General features: G+C 38.1%; 1 protein-coding gene across 2 annotated transcripts in view; it reads left to right on the forward strand.

Annotated features, from left to right (window-relative positions):
* Positions 1-27,944, forward strand: part of CD109 (CD109 molecule) — a 138,294-nt gene that overhangs the window by 73,104 nt on the left and 37,246 nt on the right. For both annotated transcript variants that reach the window (XM_059178469.1, XM_059178468.1), the window contains exons 8-23: positions 867-963; positions 1,213-1,354; positions 2,115-2,224; positions 4,947-5,171; positions 6,014-6,115; positions 6,203-6,265; positions 7,085-7,261; positions 8,660-8,812; positions 13,519-13,593; positions 14,001-14,061; positions 16,243-16,384; positions 17,388-17,505; positions 20,595-20,708; positions 22,565-22,783; positions 23,730-23,874; positions 26,370-26,546. In XM_059178469.1, the coding sequence (XP_059034452.1) occupies positions 867-963; positions 1,213-1,354; positions 2,115-2,224; positions 4,947-5,171; positions 6,014-6,115; positions 6,203-6,265; positions 7,085-7,261; positions 8,660-8,812; positions 13,519-13,593; positions 14,001-14,061; positions 16,243-16,384; positions 17,388-17,505; positions 20,595-20,708; positions 22,565-22,783; positions 23,730-23,874; positions 26,370-26,546 (2,120 nt within the window). The remainder of the gene's footprint in view (positions 1-866; positions 964-1,212; positions 1,355-2,114; positions 2,225-4,946; positions 5,172-6,013; positions 6,116-6,202; positions 6,266-7,084; positions 7,262-8,659; positions 8,813-13,518; positions 13,594-14,000; positions 14,062-16,242; positions 16,385-17,387; positions 17,506-20,594; positions 20,709-22,564; positions 22,784-23,729; positions 23,875-26,369; positions 26,547-27,944) is intronic.

Genomic DNA, 27,944 nt, shown 5'->3' on the forward strand with positions numbered 1-27,944 from the left:
AGGAGTTTACTGTTAGATTTATAGAGTGCGGAGCAACACTGACTTCCACGTTTGGCTGAGTATTTATTACACAATAGAAATGGAAGGAACCCAGGAAACACATTTAAAAAAGGCTTTCTGGCAGTAAAATGGTTTACCAAAGATTGCCTCTCTTTTTCACATGAAGAGATTTTCCCATCATGAGAGAGGATTAAAAATTAATACATAAAATGTAAAGCAGCAGAGATGAGATATGACTCCAGAAAATAATTTTGGTACTGTGGGTAAAAAATTACTCTTCTTTTATATTTTTCTGCACAAAGCCAAGTTTTGATAACCCTGAGCACATTTGGTGCCGCAGTGTGTTTGGTCTAATAAACCCTTCTGGGTAATACTGGAACGGGCAACAGTGGGCCTTGGCGATTGCAATTTCAACTACCATTTAAAAATGTTCAAAAGTAGCAAAGTGTCCTGGACATGCAGTTAATGGGCCAGTCTAGATTTCTAGGAATAAAACGTTTTCGTAACTTAAAAAAAAAAAATCTTTGGACAGGAAACTGCACTTGCAATTATAATCAGATTTTTCTCTGCAGTGTCTAAAATGGTTAGAGGTGAAGTAGGTGCTATGAACTGTTTTTGAAGTATTGTCATTAAAAGTCTTCTCATTTCAGAGACTTAATTTTAAGGATCACCATTGATTAAGGATATTCCTAGTTGTGATTAGTTTTAAAAATTTGCAGTGAAAGTATTTTTTAAAATATAATTCTTTTAAGTTGGATTGCTAGTGATGTTATTGAAAGTAATATTTTCTTTTTTGGAAAGTTATATTTTTATGTGCTGTTTTGATACTGTCAAGTTGAAAATGTAAAAAAATTATTATTTTTCAGGTATACGTATGGGAAGCCCGTGAAAGGAGATGTAACACTTACATTTTTACCTTTATCCTTTTGGGGCATGAAGAAAAATATTACAAAAAATTTTAAGGTAACTTTTACAGAGATCTTATGACCTCAAATGGGGAAACACTATACGTATACTTTTATTAGAAATAAGATTTCATACTGAATTAACAAAGATTGAGTGTAAGAAAAGAGTTTTTTTAGAATTGGACAGATGAGAATCTACCCATTTATACTCCAGAGCCATCATATTTTGTGACTCAGTTTGAATTTTATTTCTAAAATTTGAATTGCTAAAGTGAAGAATAAAATTGAATTATTTTAAACAAAACAGATAAATGGATCTGCAAACTTCTCTTTTAATGATGAAGAGATGAAAAAAGTAATGGATTTTTCAGAAGGGCTTTCTGAACACATGTATCTGTCTTCCCCTGGGCCGGTAGAAATTTTAGCCACAGTGACAGAATCACTTACAGGTTTGTAGACGTTGAAGTGAAGGTAAAGCTGCTTATGTGGTGCTGCTCTCTCTCCTTTCTTGTTACAACTAGCACGTTCATTTGGGAGCCTTTCTAAAGATGCTACTTAATTCTGAAATTGTCATGTCTGTTAATTAGTGTCACTTGCAGAATGTTTTCATTATGAAGGAGAAACTTCTTTTCTTTCTTTCCATTTTCATTTTAAATTTTGGGGGGGGATTACCTATTTTCTACCACAGTCTGTGCTTCAACCACATGTAATAGGTATTTGTAATTTTCTCCATTTCTCCTTTCTTTTCAACCTGGGAACTACATGGAAAGGCCTGTTTTTTCAGCCGACTAACCACCTTCTGTTTTGTGTGTATGTGGGTGTGTTTTTAATCATTTAACATCTTCTGAGCTCTTGTCTGCTCATGGACAGTTCTTTTTCAATAATAAAATAAAGGTTAATTGCTTGGATCTTTCTGTTGCTATCCACAGCTTTCACGAGACCTCGAAGGAGCAAAAAATGATTCAGTCTGTGGCCTTAGTCTTCAGTGTCCATGTTGCGGATGGGCACAGCAGTAACAGTGCTTAGAACGGGTCCCTGGAAGCTGTAATAGAACCGTATGGTTCTCTTTATGACCAAACCAGTGTGGGAATGAGGCTTCTGTGCCCCATTAACTTCTTGGCGACGTAGCTTAGATAGAAAAATTGGATGAATAGAGGCTGTTGGTGAACAATAACATTTGGTTTCTAAATGGTGCAATTTCCAAAACAGGTATCTCAAGAAATGCAAGTTCTAATGTATTTTTCAAGCAACATGATTACATCATTGAATTTTTTGATTATGCTACTGTCTTGAAGCCATCTCTCAACTTCACAGCCACTGTAAGTTGGCATGCTTATTAATGATCTAAAGCAGCAAGTTCAGTTTAATGAAACAGAATGGCAGTTAATATTTTTGGTGCTTTTCAAAAAAATATTAAACTCAAAGTAGATAGATTACTTTTTCCCTCTTAGATATATGAGGTATGTAGAATTGTTCCCAAATGACCTTTGTCTGAGTTTACTTAAAAAAGTAGTTTCCGACAAACGTATTTTCCTCAAAATGTATTTAATAAGGGATTTAAGTTAGATTTGGATTGCTACATTGAAGCTTTTATAAATTACTTGAAAGAATTAAGTGCCAGTTAAAAAATTTCAATTTCAGTTTGATTTTCATAATGATTAATTTTAGTTCTAGCAAAGATGTTGCATTAAAAATTATCAACAATTACTCTTTAAAAAAAAATTTAACACTTATTGAGTGAATTTTGACACTGTGCAAGGCAGGATGCTGGGTGGGGCTTATAGAACTAAGAAGAATCCAGTCCCTACCCCGGATTTACAGTTTTTGTGATGGTGACAAGAAAGTATACACACAAGTATGATTTAAGGAGGATAAGGTCAGTGTCATGCATACATTTCTCTAGTGATTTAAAGCAGGGGTTGGCAAACTTTCTGCAAAGGACTGGACAGTAAATAATTTTAGCTTTGTGATACATATGGTCTCTGTGACAGCTACCCAACTCCGCCATTATAGCATGAAAGCAGCCTTAACTACTTTGTAACAAAGTCAGGGTGGCTGTGTTCCAGTAAAACTTTATTTACAAAAAGCCTGGATTCGGCTTTCTTGCCTGCCATAGTTGCTGACCTCTGGTTTAAAGAAGGAAGGTATGACTTCTTGTTGAATGGATCAAGAAAAGTTTTAGATAGTTTCTGATTTCAATGATCACATAATTTAGTTTGAAAAAGTAAGGAAAAAAACCCTTAAGGCTGCAAATGGTAACTTCCAAATGAGTAGAGTGAGACAGTAAGAGTCTGGGAGAAGGAGTTGGCTTGGGATAGGGAGGAGGGTCATTAAAGGATGCTTTATGGAAGGGGAAGATTTAAGCTATTTGCTAAAATATCAGAAGGGTATTATTTTAGTTTTTCAAAGATTTTATTCATTCATTTATTTATTTTTATTTTTTTTTTTAAAGATTTTATTTATTTGACAGACAGAGATCACAAGTAGGCAGAGAGGCAGGCAGATAGAGAGTAAGAGAAGGAAGCAGACTCCCTGCTCAGCTGAGAGCCTGATGTGGGACTCGATCCCAGGACCCTGAGATCATGACCTGAGCCGAAGGCAGTGGCTTAACCCACTGAGCCACCCAGGTGCCCCTCATTTATTTATTTTTAAAATATTTTATTTATTTATTTGACAGAGAGAGAGAGATCACAAGTAGACAGAGAGGCAGGCAGAGAGAGAGAGGGAAGCAGGCTCCCTGCTGAGCAGAGAGCCCAATGCAGAACTCAATCCCAGGACCCTGAGATCACGACCTGAGCTGAAGTCAGCGGCTTAACCCACTGAGCCACCCAGGCGTCCTCATTTATTTATTTTAGAGAGAGAGAGCGAGCGAGAGTGTGCAAGTATGAGCTGGTGAAGGAGCAGAGGCGGAGGGAGGGAGAGAGGTAAAGAACCTCAAGCGGACTCCATGTTGAGTATGAGCCTGACGTGGGGCTCAATCCCATGACCCTAAGATTGTGACCTGAGCCAAAACCAAGAGTCAGACACTAAACCGTGAGCCGCTCAGGTGCCCAATATTAGTAAATGTTTGGTGTGGAGGTGAAAGGTGGGGAACAAGGTGAGCTGAGACAAGTAAAGGCCCCTCTTTGCCAAGTTCAGGTGCATTCACCTGGATGGGTACAGTTGTAGCAGGGAGTTGTGTCCAGGGGTGGTGAGACAGAAAACAGGAGGCAAAGTGTGGGAAGTTGTCAAGAATCCTAAATGGCACATGCATGTTTTTGAACTTTATGCTCTAGGCAGTGAAGAGCCTAGGAGCCTTACGAGTGTGGGAAGGGTATGGAGAAAGCCGTATTCCAGGGAGACGGATGGGGCTGTATGTAGGAGGATGGCTGCAGCTCAGAGGCGGGAGGTGGTGAGGAAGCTTGAGGGGGGGATGTGCTAATGGAGAGGATGCAAGACAGAAGTACAAGACTTAGTGTATATTTGATCTGGGAGGTGGGAAAAGGGAGGGGTAACTGAGAGATGGGAAGTCTGGCAAAATTGTGGTGTTAGCAAAAAGAGGAGAGGCAGGATGGTTGCTCAGTGATAGATGCACTGAATTCGAGTTGACAGGGATACTTAAGTAGAAGTTGTCTGCAAGTGGAAATTGGAAGTGTTGAGTATGAATTCCAGAGCAAGGTGAAGAAAGCAGTAGGAGTGCTGAGACCTTTGAGAAAAAGAGAAGCACAGGTAACTGATAATTTAGCCTTGACAAGTTTCCACATTTAGGAAGAGGGACGTGGAACCCAAAAGGTCACGTGAGGACACAGAAAGAGGGCTCTGAAATAAAGAAGGTTGTTGTGGAGCCATGGAAGGCAAGAGAAGCCATACTAATAAGAAGGGAATGGTCAGTGGTGTTGGAAGCCTAGGGAGAGACTACTTCATCTGGAAGTTAGGGTACTGCCATCAGTTTTTGAGAATTCATTTTCATCAGAATACCACAGATGGGGACTGGATTCATTTGAACTTAAAAGCTTTGCTTTTCTTGTTACCTGTTTTTAAAATGTTGTTTTTGACAATTAGGTGAAGGTAACCCGTGCTGATGGCAATCAACTGACTTTTGAAGAAAGAAGAAATAATGTAGTTATAACAGTGACACAGAAAAATTCTTCTGAGTACTGGAACAGATGGAATAGCAGAAATCAGGAAACAGGAGCTGTCCAGATCATAAATTATACCCTCCCCCAAAATGGAATCTTTAAGATTGAATTCCCAATCTTGGATGATTCCAATGAGCTACAGTTGAAGGTACCATTTGTTTTTCATCATTATGTTACTATAAGATCATTAAAATTGTAATCTCATGGTAGGTACTCAAACCGTTAGAGGTCAAAGTTCACAGGAAGTAGGAAGTAGACACATGTTTCTATTTTTAAAAATGGAGGAAAACATTATAAACAATTTAGTAACAGCGGCTTGAGGGATGGACCAAGTACTTCCTTGTAAATTTATTTTAAAGAGCATAGTAAAATATAGTGCTCTGAAGATATGATCAAACTCCTCAGATTCCCGGCCTAGGTTGGTTTTCAATCATTTAAAAGTGTATTTTGGCAGGAGCTGAAATGAAGAGGAAAACATTTTTTTAAACCTATGCTCCTTTGCTGAACTCTTCTCAGAGGGTGTCATTTGGGACACCTCAACCATTCCTGCTATCTTTCTTTTCATTGCTCAACCCTGCCACAGGTTTGGTCCTTTGAGTTTTACTCTGACTATTGGTAGATACATGAGTTGGTCTGATGTTTTGCTTGTAAATAAACTCTGTGTTGTGGAGAGAAGGAAAGGAGTCCTTTCTATTTTGTTCTCTCTTCTCATTGTGTTTCTAGATAATGTACTTTCATTTCTGAAATAAATTAGGACTATGCTTTTTCCTCATAGATTATGGTGATGAAGACCCCTTCTGTGTTTTAAAGCTGTCACTTTCTTTATAAACTATAAAGTGAAGATCCAATGTCTGGAGAACACACTTTTTCTTTCTGCAAGAAAAAAGAGTAAAAGTGAATTTGCCTTTCAGGAATTGTTCAACAGATAGTATCCTTTCTCAGGGTGTTACTGAAGATGAAAATTTATAGCTCCCTTTTCTTCTATTATAGGCTTCTTTTCTTAATAGTGTGAGTAGCATGGCAGTTCATGGTATGTTTAAGTCTCCCAGTCAAACATACATCCAGCTAAAGACAAGAGATGAGAATGTAAAGGTAAAGCCTACAGTCACTTATAATTACAATATAATTGTTCTCTTTTGCCATTCATATGTGCTTATTAATTAAGATTTTTTTTTCTAGGTGGGATCACCTTTTGAGTTGGTGGTTAGTGGCAATAAGCAATTGAAGGAGTTAAGCTACATGGTAATCTTTTATAGAATCTGAATTTATTATCTCTCTCTCTTTTTTTTTAAGATTTTATTTATTTATTTGACAGACAGAGATGACAAGCAGGCAGAGAGGCAGGCAGAGAGAGAGGGAGGGAAGCAGACTCCCTGCTGAGCAGAGAGCCCGATGTGGGGCTCGATCCCGGGACCCTGGGATCATGAACCGAGCTGAAGGCAGAGGCTTTAACCCACTGAGCCACCCAGGCACCCCTTGAATTTATTATCTCTTATAGGATCACCACGAATGATATCTACCTTATGTCTAAACTCATTAATTTTTTAAAATTCAGTCTTATATCCTTTAGCCTGCCCTTTTCATATTACAGTCAAAATTTCTTTTTTATTCCTTCACCTGTATTTGCATTTCCAACTTAAGACGGATAATTAAATCTTGCATTATGTTTAAAATTTAATTTGTTTGAGATAATCCATCTGAGTTTATTGTAGAAAATTATAAAATATGAGAAAAACAAAATAAATAAATAAGAATTGCTACCCATACCTTGAATTTTGCTCATTCTGGTCTCCCCAGTGGTGCTCTATATTCCTCCCACTCAAAAACAGATTCTTGACTGTGAAGCTACTGTTGTCTCAATCAGTATTTCTTTTATCCTTTTCTGTCTCCTAGCTTATCCTCTCTGTGTTGGTCAGGGAAGTTTCTTTGCATTCATAAAGGCTTTGAAGTTGGTTTAAGTAAACAATTTGTGTGTATGGTTAAAGTTATGATGATTATAGCTGCAGCTAAGATTCTTACCAGCTTTGGCATCAAATGAAACTGTTCTACTCTTCTTTTCAGGTCATATCCAGGGGACGGTTGGTGGCTGTAGGCAAGCAAAATTCAACAACCTTCTCTTTAACACCAGAAAATTCTTGGGCTCCAAAAGCCTGCATTATTGTGTATTATATTGAGGATGATGGGGAAATTATAAATGATGTTCTAAAACTCCATGTTCAGCTTGTTTTTAAAAATAAGGTAAGATTAAAGGTAATGAATGATGTTAGAAGAAAACTTCATATTAGTGAAGTCTGAGAAATGTTACTATTTCTTTAGAAAAGTATCACTAAAAAAAAAGTATCACTAAAAAAATTGATTCAAAATTGAATCAATTATTCAATTGATAAACAAAATGAATATTCTTTTTTTAAAAAAAGATTGTATTTATTTTTTTGACAGAGAGAGAGATCACAAATAGGCAGAGAGGCAGGCAGAGAGAGAGGGAAGCAGGCTCCCTGCTGAGCAGAGAGCCCGATTCGGGACTCAATCCCAGGACCCTGAGATCATGACCTGAGCTGAAGGCAGAGGCTTTAGCCCACTGAGCCACCCAGGCGCCCCAGATAAACAAAATGAATATTCTTGATATTCATTTCCAGAACTATGGTTGAACCTTTTCATATTGTTACATGTATATTTTCACATGTGGAATTATTGGGCAGTGTGGTCTTATTTTAAGTTATGATTCTTGGCTTTAAGACTTTGACTGAGGGGTGCCTGGGTGGCTTAGTGGGTTAGGTATAAAAGCACAACTCAAAGGTATAAGAACAAAATTTTATCTAACCCATGGAAAGAAGAAAAATGAAAAGATGAAAAGAGAGGGGGAAAAAAGAAAGTAATCACATTTAAAAGTATGAAATAAAGTAGAAATAAATCCTAATTAGAATAAGAATTACCACACTTGTAAATGGGTTAAATAAGCTTATTAAAAGACATGGACTACCAGACACTCAGGGGGTTAGGTATAAAAGCACAATTCCAAGAAATTTCTTAGCTATGAAAGATAAGAAGTATAGTTTTAGCTATATTTGTGAAGACATAGCTTTCTCTACATTAAAAAAAATACTTTATTTTTTTTGTCAGAGTGAGAGAGAGAGAGAGAGAGAGAGCGTGAGCAAAAGCAGCGGGGAACGGCAGGCAGAGGGAGAAGCGGGGTCCCCGCTGAGCAGGAAGCCCGATGTGTTCGATCCTGGGACCCCAGGATGTGAGCTGAAGGCAAACACTTAACCGACTGAGCCACCAAAGCATCTCTACATTTTTTTTTTTTAAAGTAATCTCTACACCCAATGTGGGGCTTGAATTTACAACCCTGAGATCAAGAGTCGCATGTTCTACTGACTGAGCCAGTCAGGCACCGTTCTTTTTTTACTTTTTATATAATTTTTATTACATTACTCATGAAGAAACTACAAATTTGAAGAGGATATATTTAAACTTTTAAAAAATTTTCTTTCCCTGCAGAAGGCTTATGTATGGTTTCAGAATTATCCCTGAGTTAAGGCAAATGTAAAATCTTTGCTAGATTTTGAGTTAGTAAGATATGTAAGTAATGATTTTTAAAAAGTCAAATAAATCAGTCCTCTTTTCTCCCTTTCTTAGATAAAGCTATTTTGGAGTAAAACTCAGGCTGAACCATCTGAGAGAGTCTCTCTTAGGATCTCCGTGACACAGCCAGACTCAACAGTTGGGATTGTAGCCGTTGACAAAAGTGTGAATCTGATGAATGTCTCAAATGATATTACAATGGAAAATGTGAGTTTAGCAATTTTTTCCTTACAAAATACATGTTTAAAGAGCAAAAAGGAGACCTATTGCCTTAGTTCAAATATCTAAAGGAAATTTCATTAGTTCCTCTTAAGTCAGTAATCAGTAAAGTTTCCAAATAAAAAGGATTTGGATTCTGGTTGTTGTGTTGGAAAGGGGCTTCATATGGTGAAGAGTCTTTGCTGTTTTACATGAGAGATGCCATCTGAAGTTTTCTCTTATTTTCATACTGTATTTGAATTTAAGACTCTCGAGAAAGTACTAGGAAATTTACTTGTGTAATTGTGGATGACATTGGAGAAGAGAACTTTAGATAATTTTGAAATACTTTTTCTTTTGGTTATACCTAAGTGTCATATATAAGTATAGTCTTATTGAATCTGGAATTTGTAGTATATTGAGGGAGTGAAATCATGTTAATCTACAGAAAACTTATATATCAAGAAATATGGAAACATCTAGTGTTACATAAATTAATTCCCTATTCATTAATCATTCCATGTTAATTTGTAAGTTCTTGATATATTCTTTTGTGCCATTGTCAGTTGAAATCTAGATTGTATAACCTATATCCATTAATTGATTAAGTACATATAGGAGGAAAGATATAAATGTTTAGGTTGACTTGATCATTTTGTTGTAAATTAATCCACTTGATAAAAATTATATATAATTTTCAGTCTATAAAGATACTTTTTAAAAATCCATTTTATTTATTTATTTATTTAATTTTTTAGTATATGTGCTGCCGAAGCGAGCACGTATTTATTTAATTTTTTAAAAAAGATTTTATTTATTTATTTGACAGAAATAGACACAGCAAGAGAGGGAACAGAGCAGGGGGAATGGGAGAGGGAGAAGCAGGCTTCCCTCTGATTGAGCCCGATGTGGTGCTCAATCCCAGGACCCTGAGATAATGACATGAGCAAAAGACAGACACCTAACTGACTGAGCCAACCAGGTGCCCCTTGCTTTTGTTTTTTAGTGTCTGGTAGTCCATGTCTTTTAATAAGCTTATTTAACCCATTTACAAGTGTGGTAATTCTTATTCTAATTAGGATTTATTTCTACTTTATTTCATACTTTTAAATGTGATTACTTTCTTTTTTCCCCCTCTCTTTTCATCTTTTCATTTTTCTTCTTTCCATGGGTTAGATAAAATTTTGTTCTTCTGGTTTTGAAGTTTTACATTCTGTTTTTGTTCTTATGATACATGCCCTTAATTCATGAACCATGCATATTTATTTATCATGTTGATTTCTTACAGCTATCAATATTTGTATCTTTATCTAACAGAACAAGCATTTTCGCATCCTCTCATTTTCTTGCATATACATTTTGTCTTTCACCTGTTACCATCTTCTTCTCCAACCCCGGCCAGACCATGTTGCTTTTGTGAGGGATTGTAATTCTGTGTCATTATTGATTGCCCTTTTGATCTATGCTCTTCCTTCATTTTTTAATTCTGGAAATTTACATCTGTTACTTCTTCATATATTCCCTCTTCTCCATTTAAATTTTTTCTTTTCTTCTGAGACTCTCATTATTCAGAGATTGGCATATCTATTTTCTTTCTCCATATCTCCTAGCTTTTTGTTTTATGTTCTCTATCTCTTTGTCTTTTTCTGTGTTTCTTGAGAGAGCTCCTCACGTGACTCTGCTCACTGGTCATTTTTCAGTTGTATCTATCCTACTTTGATTTCTTATATTGGGTTCTTTATGTCAGCTATTATGTTTTTAATATCTATTATTTTCATTTGGTTCTTATCTTTTGTTCTTTTTTTATATCATCCATATTTTTCCTTATCTCTTTATGCATATTTACCATGTTTATTTTAAATTCTTGAACTGGACTTTTCAGTGTTTTGCTTCACATGTTATGTGTTGTCTATTTGGATATCTTTTATGGAAGACATATTCTTTGGATGTAGTTGGGTTGGCAGCTACTCTGATAATGTCTTGTTGAGGAAGGCTCAATGCCCCATTCCAATCTGTGTGTTTTGTGAGTTTAAAGAGAGGATGGGGTTAAGCTCCAGGGACTAGAAAACTACTCTTGATCCTCCCTGTGTGATGTTGGGTTTCATTCCGTGTTTCACTTTAAAGCTCTTAGGGAAAAGCATCACCAAGAAGAGACAATCTCTTGAGATTATGATTTAGCTGCCCTGAGAGTTTGGAGGACAAGAGGAAGAGAATGCTTGGGGCCATGGGTCTGTCCACAGGTTCTCCTGTTTCTCACACCAGAAGGGCAGAGGAGCTGACTTATTTTCCTGACACCTTGCAACAGGAAGTGTAGGCTGCTGCTGCAGCTACTGATTTTGGCAGTGAAAATGGGGGGAATGATTGTCCTGAGGCTACCCATTGGAAAGAAGTCAGAGCAGAACCTTTTCCCCAGACTGTCTGCCTCTAACACTTTCTGCCACCCAAATCCTCCCAACACACCAATTCAAGATATCCTTCACTCTTCCCAGGGTCTTCTCATCCCACTCATCCAAGTTTCCTACTTGCTTTTATTGTTTGTCCGGAGTTGGCTCTGGGGGAGGGTGTCAGGAGCTTGTAGTGACAGGCCATTTTGGTTTCTTTTGTTCTTGTTAAATTTATAAGTGGTGCTGAGAGACTCTTGAACACCTTGAGAAAATTTAAGTGTGCTAGACCTTCTGGAAATAATTTTCAGACACCGGCCTTTGCTGCAGCTTTGGCAGTGCCTTTTTGTTGAGCCACTGAGAAAAGGAGACTCTTTTTTGGAGGTAGTTGATTCTTTCTAGATAATTCCACAATATTCCATGATAATGATTCATGCCGGTGTGTCAGCAGAAGGTGATCCTGCATGCATTTGTGTTCTGTAGCAGAGTTTGAGTCATGGGATTAAAACCTTCTCTCTCTATTATGTCTGGTTCTGGGTCCATTGCCTGTTTGCCAACTTCTTGAGATAATCTGACATTTCCTGTTCTCTCATTCACTTGTTTTCTTCTTGGTGCCTCTTCTGGCACCATGTTTGGTTACCATGCATGTAGCAGTGGTGGTGCTTAGCACGGCAGAAACACTGGATGCACGTGTTTCATTTTAAATGGGTGTGTTTTTTAAACTTGGACTTAGAATCTTTCATGGTTTTTATTCCTGCCTTTGTCTTAAGTTTTCTGGTTAATGCTAATGTAAATAAAGGAGATGTATTGGAATAGTTACCAAAAAGGGTATCATATCTTAATTTTTTATTGTGGTGAAATATAGATAACATAAAATTTGCCGTTTTAACTGTTTAAAAAAAGATAATTCAGTTGGTGTGAATTACATTTATAATGTTGTACAAGCATCATCACTATCTGTTTCCCAAACTTTTTCATCACTCCAGAGAGTCTGTAACCATGAAGTGATGATCCTCAATTTCCCCCTTTCCTCACCACTGCCAAGCAGTCTCTAATCTACTTCCATCTTTATGAGTTTGCCTAGTCTAGATATTTCATGTAAGTGGAATAATATAAAATTTGTCCTTCTGTGTCTGTCTTCTTTCACTTAGCTTAAGGTTTTCAGGGTTCATCCATGTAGTAGCACCTGTCAGAACTTTATTTCTTTTTATGGCTGCATAGTATACAATTGCATGTGTCTACCACATTTTGTGTATCCGTTCTTCTGTTGATAGACGTTAACTTGCTGACTTTTGGCTATTGTGACTGATGCTGCAATGGACTGTTGGCATGTTAGACTCTTTGGGTCCCTATTCTTTTCAGTATGTACATGGGAATGGAGTTGCCAGGTTATATTCTAATCTGTGTTTAGCTTATTTATTTATTTATTTATTTATTAAAAATTTTATTTATTTATTTATTTGACAGAGAGAGAGAGTGAGAGAGGGAACACAAGCAGGGGGAGCGGAAGAAGGAGAAGCAGGCTTCCCGCAGAGCAGAGAGCCTGATGCAGGGCTTCATCCCAGAACCCTGGGATCATGATCCTAGTGAAGGCAGATGCTTAATGACTGAGCCACCTAGGCACCCCTATGTTTAGTGTTTTTAGAAGCTGCCAACTTTACTCACTCTTTTTTTTTTTTTTTAAAGATTTTATTTATTTATTTGAAATAGAGAGAGAGAGATCACAAGTAGGCAGAGAGGCAGGCAGAGAGAGTGAGAAGCGGACTCCCTGCTGAGCAGAGAGCCCGATGCGGGCCTCGATCCCAGGACCCTGAGATCATGACCTGAGCTGAAGGCAGACACTTAACCAGCTGAGCCACCCAGGTGTGCCTATTTATTTATTTATTTGAGAGAAAGAGAGAGATACAGAGAGAGAGAGAGAGAAAACCAGCAGGAAGAAGGACAGAGGTAGAGGGAGACAGAGAATCCACAAGCAGATTCCCAGCTAAGTGCAGAGCCTGGTACATGGCTTGATCCCAGGACCATGAGACTGTGACTTGAGCTGAAATCAAGACTCGGCTGCTTGAGCAACTGAATGACCCAAGTGCCCCTGAGCATATACCTCTTAGGAACTCTCTATCACTGAACAGAGTAAAAATAAGTTAAGAGAGGAAATGTATTTTTAACTGACTGAATCATGAACAAGGCATTCAAGTATTCTTTATTCCTCCATTTATGTCATTTTCATTTAAGCTTGTAGGCCCTGTGTTGTCTAAGCAACATACAAGAAATATGACAGGGGTAGAACAGGTTGCTGTGATTCAATTCATTGCATGTATTTTATCTTCTCTTTAGGTGGTCCATGAGCTGGAACTTTATAACACTGGCTATTATTTAGGCATGTTCATGAATTCTTTTGCCGTTTTTCAGGTATGTTTAATTTGTTACAGACTTTGAAAAGATATTAATATCTTTTACTATTGCAAACACTTTCAGAATTAATTATCTGGATTATGAAATGTTAACCTTTTCTTAAACGTGTTGCTGAAGTGGAGTGTTATATAAGTGTAATCTGAAATGGAAAGATAATTATCCTTCCAATTTTAAAAGCAAATGGAAAAAGTGTGTGTGTGTGTGTGTGTTCTGTGTACGGAAAGGGAGAGAGAATGCTCATGTACATATGTAAATTCTCAAAAATGAGATAGAGTAAAAAAAACCCTTTCACATGTGCATAAAAATGAATGCACAAGAGTGAATTAAAAGTATGGGAGACAGCTGGGACATTTTACAGAGCATTTAAACTTATTTTTAAAGAAAATTAAACTTGTTCTTTCTAGGAATGTGGCCTCTGGGTATTGACGGATGCAAACCTTTTGAAGGATTACATTGATGGTGTTTGTAAGTAAAACCTGGCAGTGTGCTTTTAAGTATTTAAGTCTTTTAGGTATTTAAAATTATTCACATAGGTATGAATACATTCTGGTTGGACATGGATATCATGATTTTCATTTTCTGTTCTCTTACCCTAAAGTCTTTGGTGTTTAATGTTCATCTGAGCCATGACATGGAATGTTTGTCTGGGCTTCTATCTAGATTTTTGAAATGAATGCTTGCTATTTTCTCTCTGTAGTTCTTTGGGATGGTTATATTTTTGGACATATTGGAAGATCCACTGCTTCCAATTTGTATTGAAAACTGTGCATAAATGAGAATGGTTAACTCTAGAAGTTGTTCTCTTTTCTTTCAGGAAACCTCATGCTAATGTCATAGTTTCTATCCCCAAGTTCCCTATGCCTGTCGGTTGTTCTCAGTTACTCCATACTGACCCCCGGCTGTCCAGCTTTGGGTTGGTTTTCAACACCACTGGATACCTGAGCCTCTGTCTTGAAGCTAAAAAGATAATTTTATAGCTTTAAAATTTTTATGAAGTCATTATGATCTCTATGTATTAAAGACAATATGGTACAGTTACTTTCTTCCTATAATCATCCATCTTGGACATCTTCTAAGCAATGTTTTTCCATTCTCTCTTTGCCAGTATCAGCTTTTACCTATCTTTGTTCATCTTATGAAATCCTGATTTCCACTGTAATACTCATTCTGTTGTTAGTTATACTCATCGTATCCTTTACCTTTTCCTGAGAACTTTCTTCTACCTTTCCACCTCCCCCACAGCATAACAGAAGAAACCTGATACTCTTACTAGGATACTGTGTCCTTAGAAACCTTCTCAAGTGACTGACATTAATTTTTCTGCTTCTCTTCTGGATCAAGTTTCCTAAGTCCCTAGTGTTCGGTGTTCTCTTGAGTACTTCAGTGTCACTGCTCAGCAACCCTCAGTTAAGAGCCATTTATCATTGGAAGCTCAAAAATTTCCATTATAGATCCTTCAGCCAACATTTAGGTCCCCTACTTTCCCTTTCCTTCTGTGTGCATTGAAGACTCTCACAAGATATTCGAAGTCTTACTCTTATTGTCATCCTGAGGATTTGACGTCTGTGTGGTTGATCCATTTAATGTGTACTGTCTTGCAGTCACCACGATGGCTGTCAGTAGTTACTCAAGGCCATTTTATTACTGGAACTCTGCTCTACTTTTAGAATTCAAATGCCTATCCTTCTACCTTGTATATTCCTTTGCTCCCTTTCATTTATTGAATATTTTTCATTTTATTTTATTTTCTTAAGATTTTATTTATTTGAGAGAGGGAGAAAGAGAAAGCACGATGAGCAGAGGGGAGGAGCAGAGGGAGAGGGACAAGCAGGCTCTCCGCTGAACAGGGAGTCCGATGAGGGGCTCCATCCCATGACCCGGGCATCATGACCTGAGCTGAAGGCAGATGCTTAAATGACTGAGCCACTCAGGTGCCCCTATTTTGCATTTTTTTGAAATAGTTTTAAACTTACAGAAAAGTTGAAAAAAAAAATAGAAGTAGATGATAGAAACAGAAAGAAAGCTTTTGGTGGAATATGGGTCAGGATGCAGTGTTATCGCCTTACTAGATTACCTTTCCTTGAGAATTTGGAATCTACAGTTTCATGGTTACTTTAACAAAATTTAGTTATGTAAACAATTTGGAAAATGAAAACTCTTCCAAAAATGGTTTAGATTATATTGACTTTTCTGGAAATGTGTCATTTTGCCAGGCAACATGACTTTATTTTTAAGCTAGTTAGCTAGATGATTGTAGCATCTTGGGGCTGGTATGACCAATGGTAATGATCACTAGGGAACTAAAAAGAGAAGAGAAAAATTGGAGGGAACTTTAAAAACGTGATTTAACTTTTTTTTTTTTTTTAGCAGCTGTAAGTAGTTTTTCAGGTATTGGTTGTAAAGGCAGGGAACATTTTCCTTTTTTTTTTTTTTTAAGTTTTTGAGCTGCTGTAACTGGCCTCAGAGCCCTGGGTAAGTCACTTGACTTCAGGGGGTCTCAGGTGTCTTATCTGTAAAATGAAAAGGTTGAATAAGATGAACTCTAAAGTCCCATTCAGCTGAGAGGTGTTGCAGTCCTGTGGACTAAGTTTATAATCATCTGCTACAGTGACTTTTTCCCCAACCATTGTCAATATTGATTTTTAGATGACAGTGTTGAATTTCTTGAGAGGTTTGCGGAGGAAACTGAAGGATACTTGGTAGATTTTCATGACTTCTCTTCGGTTAGTAACCCACGTATCAGAAAGCATTTTCCAGAGACGTGGATTTGGCTAGACACCAACATGGGGTAAAGATTTATAATGTTCTTCGCTCATACCTCTTTTGTTTAGTGTTCATTTTAAATAAATTTTGTGTTCTTTCTAATGTTTTAAGTACAAATGTATTGTGATGAACAACTAAATAGACCAAGAGGTTTTTATTTTAGAATCTTTATTATATTTAAATGTAATGTTTGAGAAAGCCACAGGCAAATTGGGGCAGTGAGAGTATCATTAAGAAGATAGACCATCTTCTAATGAAGGGTGTTTTTAACTTCCTTCAAGTTTCATGGTACTTGTTTGAGTAAATTGCTGAGAGTATGCTTATTGCCTTAGGGTGGGAAGCACTTGTAATTACTCTCTCTACCTTGTGGCTCTTTGTCAAACACCCCCATAAGCCACAGGAAGAAGGAGCACAGGTGGTGGGAGGATTCAGCTTAGTTGACCAACCCTGAGCTTTCTGGCCTGATGACTGAGCAGATGAATCATGCAATCTTCACATATTTTATGGTCAGCCATTTATGGAAACTTGAAATAAGACACAAGTCAAACCTCAAAAAAAAAAAAATAGCACTGACTGAGATACAGAGGGAAACTTCTATGCAAATTGACAAATAAATTGAGTTAAATTAGAAAATAGATACTTATTGTCTATACAGCATTTATGAAAATTATGGTCATTCTGAAGGTATAAACATTGTAGAAAATTTTTAGTGGTCTCTGGGTGAGGATGCAATGTTATGGCCTTATTAACTGAACTATTCCTAAGAATTTAGGATCTTCTCTTTCATGGTTACTTAAAAAAATTAGATATGTAAATAATTTGGAAAATTAAAACTTCTAAAAGTGGTTTAGGTTATGTTGACTTTTTTTTTTGAAATATGTCAGTCCTTGGTGTTGTGATTTTAATTAATTTATTTAAGTTTAGTTTTTAAAATTTTATTGAAATATAATGTATTATTTGCTTCAGGGGTACAGGTCTGGGAATCCTCAGTCTTACACAAGTGATTTTTATTTTTATCTTGACTTCAGTTCTAGGATTTACCAAGAATTTGAGGTTACTGTGCCTGATTCTATCACCTCTTGGGTGGCCACTGCTTTTGTGATCTCTGAAGATTTAGGTCTTGGACTAACAAGTTCTCCAGTGGAGGTAGTGTATTAAAGACCTACTTGCAAATGTTAAAGCGCCCAAAGCAAAGAAAGTGTCAACTCTTCAATGAATTTTCAAAAAATGATTCCTTATGATGTTGATTACTGTCTAGCGATTCCTTAGCTTTTCCTTTTTGTATTTCGTTGGTTTTATACTTTAGAATGCGAGCTGTATTAAATTCCTAAATGTGCTACGTCCGAATTAAGATTTGGATAAAACTTCATTATTGACTGAATTCAGCTATTTCCAAAGGCCAGAAGAGAGGTAGTTTCTGTGTATTCCCTCTGCAAAGGATGGGCAGACCTTCTCAAGATGTGCTATGGCACCATTTTTGGTCAAACTGCATCACATGTTACTTCTTCCTTTTTTTTTTTTAATTAATTAATTTTTTTCAGCATACACATGTTACTTCTTAAACCAGTCGCTGGCAAGAAGAATTTTATGAGCATGTCTGGTCTTAGACCAGTAGCTCTTACCTCTGTCATAACTAAAGTCCCCTTTTTATAACAGATACTTTGTTTTCCTCTTCCCCATCTGGAGTGAAAGTCATGGGAAATATGGTATACTTATATACTTAGTTAAAAAAAATCAATATGATGCCTAAAGTGAAATATTAAGGAAAAATTAAAGGAAAGTAATGTGTAGTAAAAAAAATATATATATATATATTACACTATATAAGTGGTCAGACGTAGCTGTACTAGACGGCATAAATCTTCAAATATTTACTCCATGCATATAGAAGCACCCTGTGTGTAACAGCTGCAAGTGAAGTTTGATATGTATGTATTGTTTTAGCATCTCAAAAACCTTGAGTGGTGCTGCCTGTGGTGATGTCAGTCTTTGAAACCATGAACAACTTTTGGTAAAGTCACAAACAAAACAAAGTGTGGTCTTCTGTTGATTTACAACATAGTTGTATTTGCAAAAAATTCAGTGTGTATTGAAAAATGCTTTGGGTTTACATATAAGGTGGAAATAGCTTGTAAGTTCAGATCATTATAAGCAGGTACTTTATGGGAATGTCTGAAGAGATATTCAGGAATCATGAGGGATGGGGGACACTTTTTCATTGTCTGAGACTGTCCTGAGCGTCACAGACTTTCACCCACTACCCTTCAATCATTGTGACAATCTAAGACAGTTCCACAACTGTCTACGTAAACCTCTAGAGGGAATTACTGCTGCCAGTGGCAACCATTGGCCTAAACTAATAAAGATTTATTTTCAGAGGTGGGGTAGCGGTTCAGCTTCCCCATAGGATTTGGCGGCTGACAATCTCAGAATTGGGTCACCAATGAGAAAGTACATGCACGTGTATATGTCAGAAGGTAGTAAGCAGCACATCATCTAGACTTTGCACATGAGTCTCAAACAGGGATGTTGGATTTGGCAAGTGGCTTTTCAAGCAGATGGCTGGAGTCATAATAGCATAGTAGGTGAGAAGCTTGGCTTTGGCATCAGACATGCTGGGGTCCTTTTCTGGCTTCTCCATTTACTATTGATGTGACCTTGTACTAGTTACAGAGATTCTGGACAGATTTCTTTTCTGTAAAGTATGAACATAGAACCTACCTCATTGGAGTTGTAAAGATTAAATGAAATAATTTGTGTAAAGTATCTATAAACTTTAGTGGAACTACATCAAAATTAAAGTTTCTGAATGGTGATGGAAACAACCAACAAAACTAAAAGGCAACCTACTGAATGGGAGAAGAGATTTGCAAATGACATATCCGATAAAGGGTTAGTATCCAAAATATATAAAAACTGATAAACTCTGCACCCCAAAACCAAATAATCCAATTAAAAAATGGACAGAAGACACGAACAGATATTTCTCCTAATAGACATCCAGATGGCCAACAGACACGTGAAAAGATGCTCAGCATTTCTCATTATCACAGAAATGCAAATCAAAACCACAGTGAGATACCACCTCACACCTGTCAGAATGGCTAAAATAAAAAACTCAAGAAACAACAAGTATTGGTGAGGATGAGGAGAAAAGGAACCCTCTTGCACCATTGGTGGAAATGACAATTCTTGCAGCCACTGTGGAAAACAGTATGGAGGTTTCTCAAAAGACTAAAAATAGAACTACCTTATGATCCAAGAATCACACTACTGGATATTTATCCCCCAAATACAACAACATTAAATCAGAGGATACATGCACCTGAGTGTTTATTGCAGCACTATCAATAATAGCCAAACTATTGAAGCAGCCCAAGTGTCCACCAATAGATAAATAGATAAAGGAGATATAGTATAGAAATAATAAAATATGGAATATTATTTGGCCATAAAAATGAAATCTTGCCATTTGCAACAGCATGGATAGAGCTAGAGAGTATAATCCTAAGTCAAATAAGTCAGTTAAAGAAAGACAAATACCATATGGTCTCATTTATATGTAGAATGCAAGAAACAAAACAAATGAGCAAAGGAAAAAAAAGACAACCAAGAAGGAGTTTCTTTTTTTTTCTTTTTTATGTATTATTTTTAAAAAAGATTTTTATTTATTTGACAGAGAGAGAGATCACAAGTAGGCAGAGAGGCAGGCAGAGAGAGAGGAGGAAACAGGCGCCCTGCTGAGCAGAGAGCCCGATGTGGGGCTCGGTCCCAGGACCCTGAGATCATGACCTGGGCAGAAGGCAGAGGCTTCACCCACTGAGCCACCCAAAAGCCACCACCCCCCCCCGCCAAGAAGCAGTTTCTTAACTATTGAACAAACTGGTAGTTACCAGAGGGGAGATGGGTGGGGGGATGGAGGAAATAGGGAATGGGGAGTAAAGAGTATGTTTACCATGATGAAAATAAAATAAAATAAAAAGGTAAAAAAATAAAGACCCTGGATCCGAGTAGGCACTTAATTAACTAGTTAAATTATGTTAAATAACATAAATCGCATTAATTCATCAACATTGACTTGGAATAAGTTGGCTGTTTGTTTTCCATTGATAGGCAAGTGGACATTTCCATGTGGAATTATAGGCTTCACAGGTTTTGTGAGATTTGCTTTTAATTGTATGAAATGTGAAGCATTTTGACTTAAATGAAGTATGTATTTGTTGTGTTCTTTCCAGCTACAAGCCTTCCAACCATTTTTCATATTTTTGAATCTTCCCTACTCTGTTATCAGAGGTGAAGAATTTGCTTTGGAAGTAACCATATTCAATTATTTGAAAGAAGCCACTGAGGTAATATATTTAAGGTTTTGTTAATCATTCACACTTCAGGAAAGAATAGAGAAAACACACAGGGATTGGGTTGTTAATGTTTGGACGTCTGGGAATCTGAGCTTTTTATACATTTCGGAGGGACTGAAAATATACATATTTTTTCAGTGATTTCTTCTACTTAATTAGTGTCAGAGGTGAGTCTTAGCGTCTACACTTTCTCTTTATTTCCAGCACAGGTTTTCCGCTTTAGCCGCATAAGTTCCTTGAGGTCTCTGAGGCAGGTCTTTCTCTTTCCTGCCTCCCTGTACTTTTTCCTCGTCCTCCCTGCATCTTGGAAGGTGTTGCTTCTTCTCACTGCCATTATGTGCTCCTTGCGGTTGGCAAGAACTTATTAAAGACCTGGCTTGAAGCTAGGATGCCTTTCCTCACCTATTCTGTTATGTGTTGTTCCCATGTTTATATAGTGTATTTGATTCTGAATACTGTGTGTTCAAAACAAGGCTTTGTTTTTTGAGTCACGTGCTTTATGTTTCCTTAGTTAGTTCCCTGGAAGGCAGGATTAGGCCACTGTTGGTGTTGTGCTCCCTGTAGTACTAACCAAGTGACTGATTTCCACCCCCCCTCAGAGTAAATAGGGATTATTAATCTCATTATATGAAAATGGTACAATGTCTTTAAGCACTCTGTTTATAAACTGTTACTTTAAAATTGTACTTAAAATTTTTTTTGGGGGGGGTAAGATTTTGTTTATTTATTTGAGAGAGAGAGAGACAGAGCACAAGTGGGGGGAGGGGTGGAGAGAGGGAGAGGGACAAGCACCTAATGTGGGGGTTGATTCCCCTGTGACCTGAGCCAAAGTCAGACACTTAACCCACTGAGCCATCCACGGCCTCTAAATTGTACTTTTTTACCTAGTCAACAATTGTAACATTGTAAAGAGCAAAAGATCTGGAATCAGAAGGCCAGATTCAATGTCTTGCTCTAACATTTACCAGAAAATAAGTTAACAGTAGTTTCCTCACCTGCAAAATGGGACTAGTAATTATCCCTACAGAAGATATTTTGAGAAACAGATGAGAAAATAAATGGGAAACAGTTGATAAAGTGTAAGTCCTAGATAAATACTGTTCTTGGTAAGATTTGCAACTTTGACATACTTTACTAAATTTTACAACCAACATATGCTTCAGGACTAATGTCTACATCATTCTTTCCTTGGAATAATTTTTTTTTAAAGATTTTTTTTTTAAGATTTTATTTATTTATTTGACAGAGAGTGATCACAAGTAGGCAGAGAGGAGGCAGAGAGAGAGAAAGGAGGAAGCAGGCTCCCTGCCAAGCAGGGAGCCCGATGCAGGACTCGATTCCAGGACCCTGAGATCATGACCTTAGCCGAAGGCAGAGGCTTAACCCACTGAGCCACCCAGGTGCCCACCTTGGGATAATTTTAGCAGAGACTCTCAGTGGATGTAGTAACACTTCATCATGTGTGTCTTAGGTTTTTCTAATGGGATCGATGTCTTAAGATGACACAGTTAAACCAGGCTTGTGGCAATACCATAACATGAAATAACCTTTCTGGGCCATCCTTCCCCTCAAAGTCTTCGGATAATAACAAAATTTAATGTTAGTAGGAGTTTAATATTAGAAACGGAACTGAAGGGTGCCCTTTCTCCATACATCTTGAGGTGGAGGAGGAGAGCATAGAGAAATGACATTTTCCCTGATAACCCTCTTGTCCTGTTCTTGGCTGCATCTGTCTCACTTTCCTCTCATCTTGAGCCTCGCAGATTTAATAACCTTTACTGTAGTAATAAAGCAACACTTTCCTGAGGAGCATTTATTATGTAAAACTTTGATAATTTTCTTTCCAGGTTAAAGTAATCATTGAGAAAAGTGACGAATTTGATATTCTAATGACTTCAAATGAAATAAATGCCACAGGACACCAGCAGACCATTCTGGTTCCCAGTGAGGATGGGGCAACTGTTCTTTTTCCGGTCAAACCCACACATCTGGGGGAAATTCCTATCACAGTCACAGCCATTTCTCCTGCTGCTTCTGATGCCGTCACCCAGAGGATTTTAGTCAAGGTAAATATTTGAAGTCTCAAATAAGTGAGATGGAAATATATAATCAAAAGAGAAACAGAAGATGGTTTTTCTCATGGTTAAATTTGTTGTCAAGATCTAGTAGGTCATCTCCTCCACCCTCCTGGTATTGTGTGATTGTTTTCTCATCTGTGTGTAAAGATCTATAATATGTTTTGGAAGTAATTGCCAATTACCTCTTTAGCTTTATGGTATGCCCCTACAGCAAATCTCTTTTGCTGTCAGTTACATTTAAAAACTGTGTTATGTTGGAGTCCTGTTAAATCACCCCAAGTTGATATGTAGATTTTGAATTTTGGAATTCCTTAATACAGTTAGAAGAGATTTCATAAAAATATTTTTAATGATTTTATTTATTGAGAGAGAGAGAGCATGAGTGGGGCAGGAGGGGCAGACAGAGTGGGAGAAGTGAACTTCCTGCTGACCAGGGAGCCAATGCAGCACTCATTCCCAGGACCCAAGCCGAAGGCAGCTGCCCAATCAACTGAGCCACCCAGGCGCTCGATAGAATTTTTTTTCTTTTTTTTCGAGAAGGCAGAAAAAGACAACTCAGCCTTGTGGATAAGCACTTGTGTTCTGGGGTGAGACAGCCCTAGGTTCATATCCCAGCTCTGTCAAGTGTGACTTTGGACAAGGTATTTAGTCTGTCTTTGGATAAGAATAGGATTTACTCAGAGGGTTTTTCTCATCACCTTTTCATCTTCTTCTTTGCCATTTCATGAAATGTTTTGTTTACTCTAACTAGAAAGTAAACATTTATTAACAGATTTGAAGCAGGAATAAAAAACAGTAGGTATTTATCTAATTGTATACATACTGTGAACACAGCAGGCAAGATGTTTATCTTATTATTTTCATAAAGTTCTCTGTAAACAGAGGAGTTGAGATGATGTCAATCGATATTAATCGTGTTCCTTTTTTCCTACAGGCTGAAGGAATAGAAAAATCATATTCACAATCCATCTTGTTAGACTTGACTGACAACAAGTTACAAACTCTCCTGAAAACTCTGAGTTTCTCATTTCCTCCCAACACAGTGAGTGGTAGTGAACGAGTTCAGATCACTGCTATTGGTAAGAACACAGTATATCACCATCACTGCTGGTTTATTTGTATGTGACTACATACATATCTATTTTTGGATGCATTTTCTTATCTAGTCCTAATGAGAAGATGTTGCCAAAATTTTTAGTTGGTACCAACTGATGATTACAATAGAAAGAGTAGCAGATATGTGTCCTAGGCCAGTTCTTAATCACAGTGTGCATATGAATTGTGGGGATCTCTTCTAAAGGAAGATGCTGGTGTAGTAGGCCTGGGGTGGGGCCTTGGGGTATGTATTTCTAACAGGCTCCCAGTTGATGCCGATGCTTCCGGTAGATAGACCACTCTCTGGGTAGTAGGGCCCACTATAATGGGGCTGGAGGGAGGGGTTAGTTCTAAGAGCAAGAGCTTCTGCCCTCTGAAGCTCTCAACCACTGGTACATAATCAGAATCTTCTATGGAGCTTCATAAAAACACAGGCTCCCCTTGAAACCTACATAATCAAAATTTCTTAGCTATGGCTAGGGTGCGTATATTTTGAAAAGGTTTCACAAGCCTTGTGAGGATGGAAGGTTGAGCGCTGTTTGCCGAGAGCAGATCTCTGTGTGCAGATAACCTTCAGAGCAGGAAGCAGCCCGCTGACTTCACCCTCTCCTTGTGAACTTCTGGCAACCCGAAAGTACTTTTTCGTCAGCTGTTAAACATAGCTTCCACACAAGCGCTTTGTTTATATAGCTGAGCTTCACAAGTAACTGGAGGAAATGTTTAGATTAATGAAGATTAATGAATCTAAATAGTTCGTTAGGTTTTCAGGCTGTCAGGACCTAAGGCACTTTTTCAGAGGTTCTTTTAAATCTCATCTGTATGTGGAATGCTTTCCAATATAACTCAACCAACCAGTCCCTCTGGAGGAGACTTTTTGGGAGCCTTAAGGTGTAATTCTTAAGAAGAATTAAATAAGCCCTCTACTTAGGCGAATAAATTCTCTCATAGTGTTCGGGTGCTGGGAGGTGCAGCATACATGGCGGGTGGGGGGAGTGGTGGGGAGGGCGATACTGTCCACAGGCTTGCGCGCGCGCACACACACACACACAGGGAAGAAGCCTTGAATTTCAAATGTATACCACCACTCCTTCCTACGTTGGAATGAGTCTGTCTTTGGTTATTGAAATACTCTTGAGGTTTGATTTTTTTTTTTTTGAAGATTTTATTTATTTACTTATGTGTGTGTGTGTGAGAGAGAGCACAAGCAGGAGGAGCAGTAGGCAGAGGGAGAAGCAGACAGCCTGCTGAGCAAGGAGCCGGGTCCTGGACTCGATCCCAGGAACCCGGGATCATGACCTGAGCTGAAGGCACACGCTTAAGGCAGGTGCTTAACCTACTGGCCACCTAGCCCTCCCTCAGAGTGGGGTCAGAATTAGAACTCAGCCTCTATATTTCTGAAGTTTTACTTATTTCCCCGAGTCATAGTGTTAAAATGTGGGTAGAGGTGTCTTTTAAGCAGGGATTTTGTCTAATTTTATTTTACTAACTTTGAAGAATAGTAATAATCCTTTTTGATCCTGAGATTCATTGAAATATCTATATATATATATATATATTTTAAATATTTTATTTATTTATTTATTTATTTGAGAGAGAGAGAGCACAGAGGAATACTGAAGGGAAAAACAGGCTCCCCAATGAGCAGGGACCCTGATGCGGGGCTTGATCCCAGGACCCTGGAATCTTGACCTGAGCTGAAGGCAGACGCTTAACTGACTGAGCCACTAGGAGCCCCTCATTGACATATTTTTGCATGTTACTTCTACTTTGTTTTTGCTAAAGAGAACACACTAAAAAATGACACACTGAAAAATACTACAATCAGGCATTTTGCTGATTGCCCTGAAAAAAAAAATCATTTTTCAAGTGTTTATAGTGTATTAATAAGAAATCAGAGTGAAATTCTACTTTTGTGAAGAATACTACTAATAAAACATTTCTTTCCTATATAAAAATAATGGTTTCCTAATCAGTTCCTGACATTTTTGTTCAAGAATGATTTTTTAGGGATACCTGGGTGGCTCAGTCAGTTAAGTGTCTGCCTTCGGCTCAGGTCATGATTCCAGGGTCCTGGGATCGAGTCCCACATCGGGATCTTTGCTCAGCAGGGAGCCTGCTTCTCCCTCTGCCTACTCTGCCTGTTCTGCCTGCAGCTCTCCATGCTTCTGCTCTCTCTCTGACAGATAAATAAATAAATAAATAAATAAAAAAAATCTTAAAAAAAAGAGAATGATTTTTAAACTTATTTTTTGCCTAGTGTATGCCACATCTTTACCTGCGGTAAACATCTGATTTGTCCTGTAATCTATGTGAGTTCATTGCCACTGTGTTATCAGTTATTTGACCAGTCTTCCTAAAAGCTCGACGTGGACTTTGTACTCTGTTCATCACTTCAATGTCAGCTGCCTTCTGTCCTCTGTGGAAGTGTCCTGGCCACCAGGACTATGTGCTGAATGTATGGAGTATCTTGTGCTTTCAGGAGACATCCTCGGTTCTTCCATCAATGGCTTAGCCTCACTGATTCGGATGCCTTACGGCTGTGGTGAACAGAACATGATAAATTTTGCTCCCAATATTTATGTTTTGGATTACCTGACTAAAAAGAGACAACTGACGGAAGACTTAAAAGAAAAAGCCCTTTCATTTATGAGGCAAGGTAAGCATTTTAGAAATATAGTTTCATTTATAAGTTAATTTCTTCCTCCCTCCCTCACTCCCCTCCTCACTCCTTCATTTCCTCCCTCCCTCCCTTCTTCCCTCACTTCTTCCTTCCTTCCTTCCTTCCTTTCATTCTACCTTGGCAGAGTCCATATTTCAGTCAGTCCAATTTGTCTTTGCTATGTGACTTTAGGACTAGATGGTGTTGAAAAGTGCTACAAGTTCAAGCCGTGGGAAGCTGTCACCATTCTTCCTGCAGCTAATTGTCAATAACGGCTGCTAACACGTTAAGGAGTTATTGTCTCAAGGGGTTTTTATTTTCATAAGGGACCTGACATTTAAAGCTACTTAAAAATCTAGAGGACTGAGTGTTTATTTATTCATCACACCATTCATGGAGTACCTGTTGGTGCCTGCGTCAGCTCTGCTGCTGAGGAAACAGGAGGTCAGGGCGTTTCTTCTCAAGGAATTCCCTGTCAGGAAAGACTGTTTGTACATACACACATGGGGTGTAGTGGGGCACGCACCTTCTCAGTGCATTTGAAGTGTCAGGTAGGTGGGAGTTAGGAGGGCACATTTGTACGGGGAGGCCCTGCTGGCCCCCCAGATGATGCCACACTGGTGGTTACTGTCCCGACACCTAGAGAGACTGACACCGTCTGCAGACACCAGATGCTTTGTGCCGTGTAAGTAACAACAGTTGTCATTAGCTGAGAGCTTGTATGTGCCGGGCAGTGTTCTAAGAACTTTATACCTGATGTCTTATTTAATGCTCACAGTGTTAGTATTGTCCTCCTATTTTTACAGATGAGGAAACTGAGACACAGAAAAGTTAATTAACTTGCCCAAGGTCACACAGCAAGTGAGTGGCAGAGCTGGGATTTGAACTCACTCCCTGACCTCAGAGTCCAGCGTGCTCAACATTACACATGGAACCATTCCCTGACCTCAGAGTTCATAAACTTCATGTCCATACTTAGACGAAACAAAAACTTTTTTTTTTTTAAAGATGTTATTTATTTATTTGACAAAGAGAGAAAGATAGTGAGAGAGAGAACACAAGTAGGGAGAATGGGAAAGGGAGAAGCAGGCTTCCAGGAAGCCCGATGCGGGCCCAGTCCCAGGACCCTGGGATCATGACCTGAGCCGAAGGCAGGAGCTTAATGACTGAGCCACCCAGGTACCCCCAAAACAAAAGCATTTTTAATAATAATAATGTGAATTTGATTTCCTCAAATACTCCAGAAGCCAACCACCCAAAGTTACAGGCTCAGCTTTGCACTTCCACGTTAGGGGACTTGTAGCAAAATCTCTATGTGGCTGAGTTTATCTGCACACAGTTTGGGATACCTGCTGCCCCTCAAACTCATGAGGAATAGAATGGTTTATGTAAAAT

The sequence above is a fragment of the Mustela lutreola genome, chromosome 6 (genome assembly GCF_030435805.1).
Source record: "Mustela lutreola isolate mMusLut2 chromosome 6, mMusLut2.pri, whole genome shotgun sequence".
NCBI classification, from domain to species: Eukaryota; Metazoa; Chordata; class Mammalia; order Carnivora; family Mustelidae; genus Mustela; species Mustela lutreola.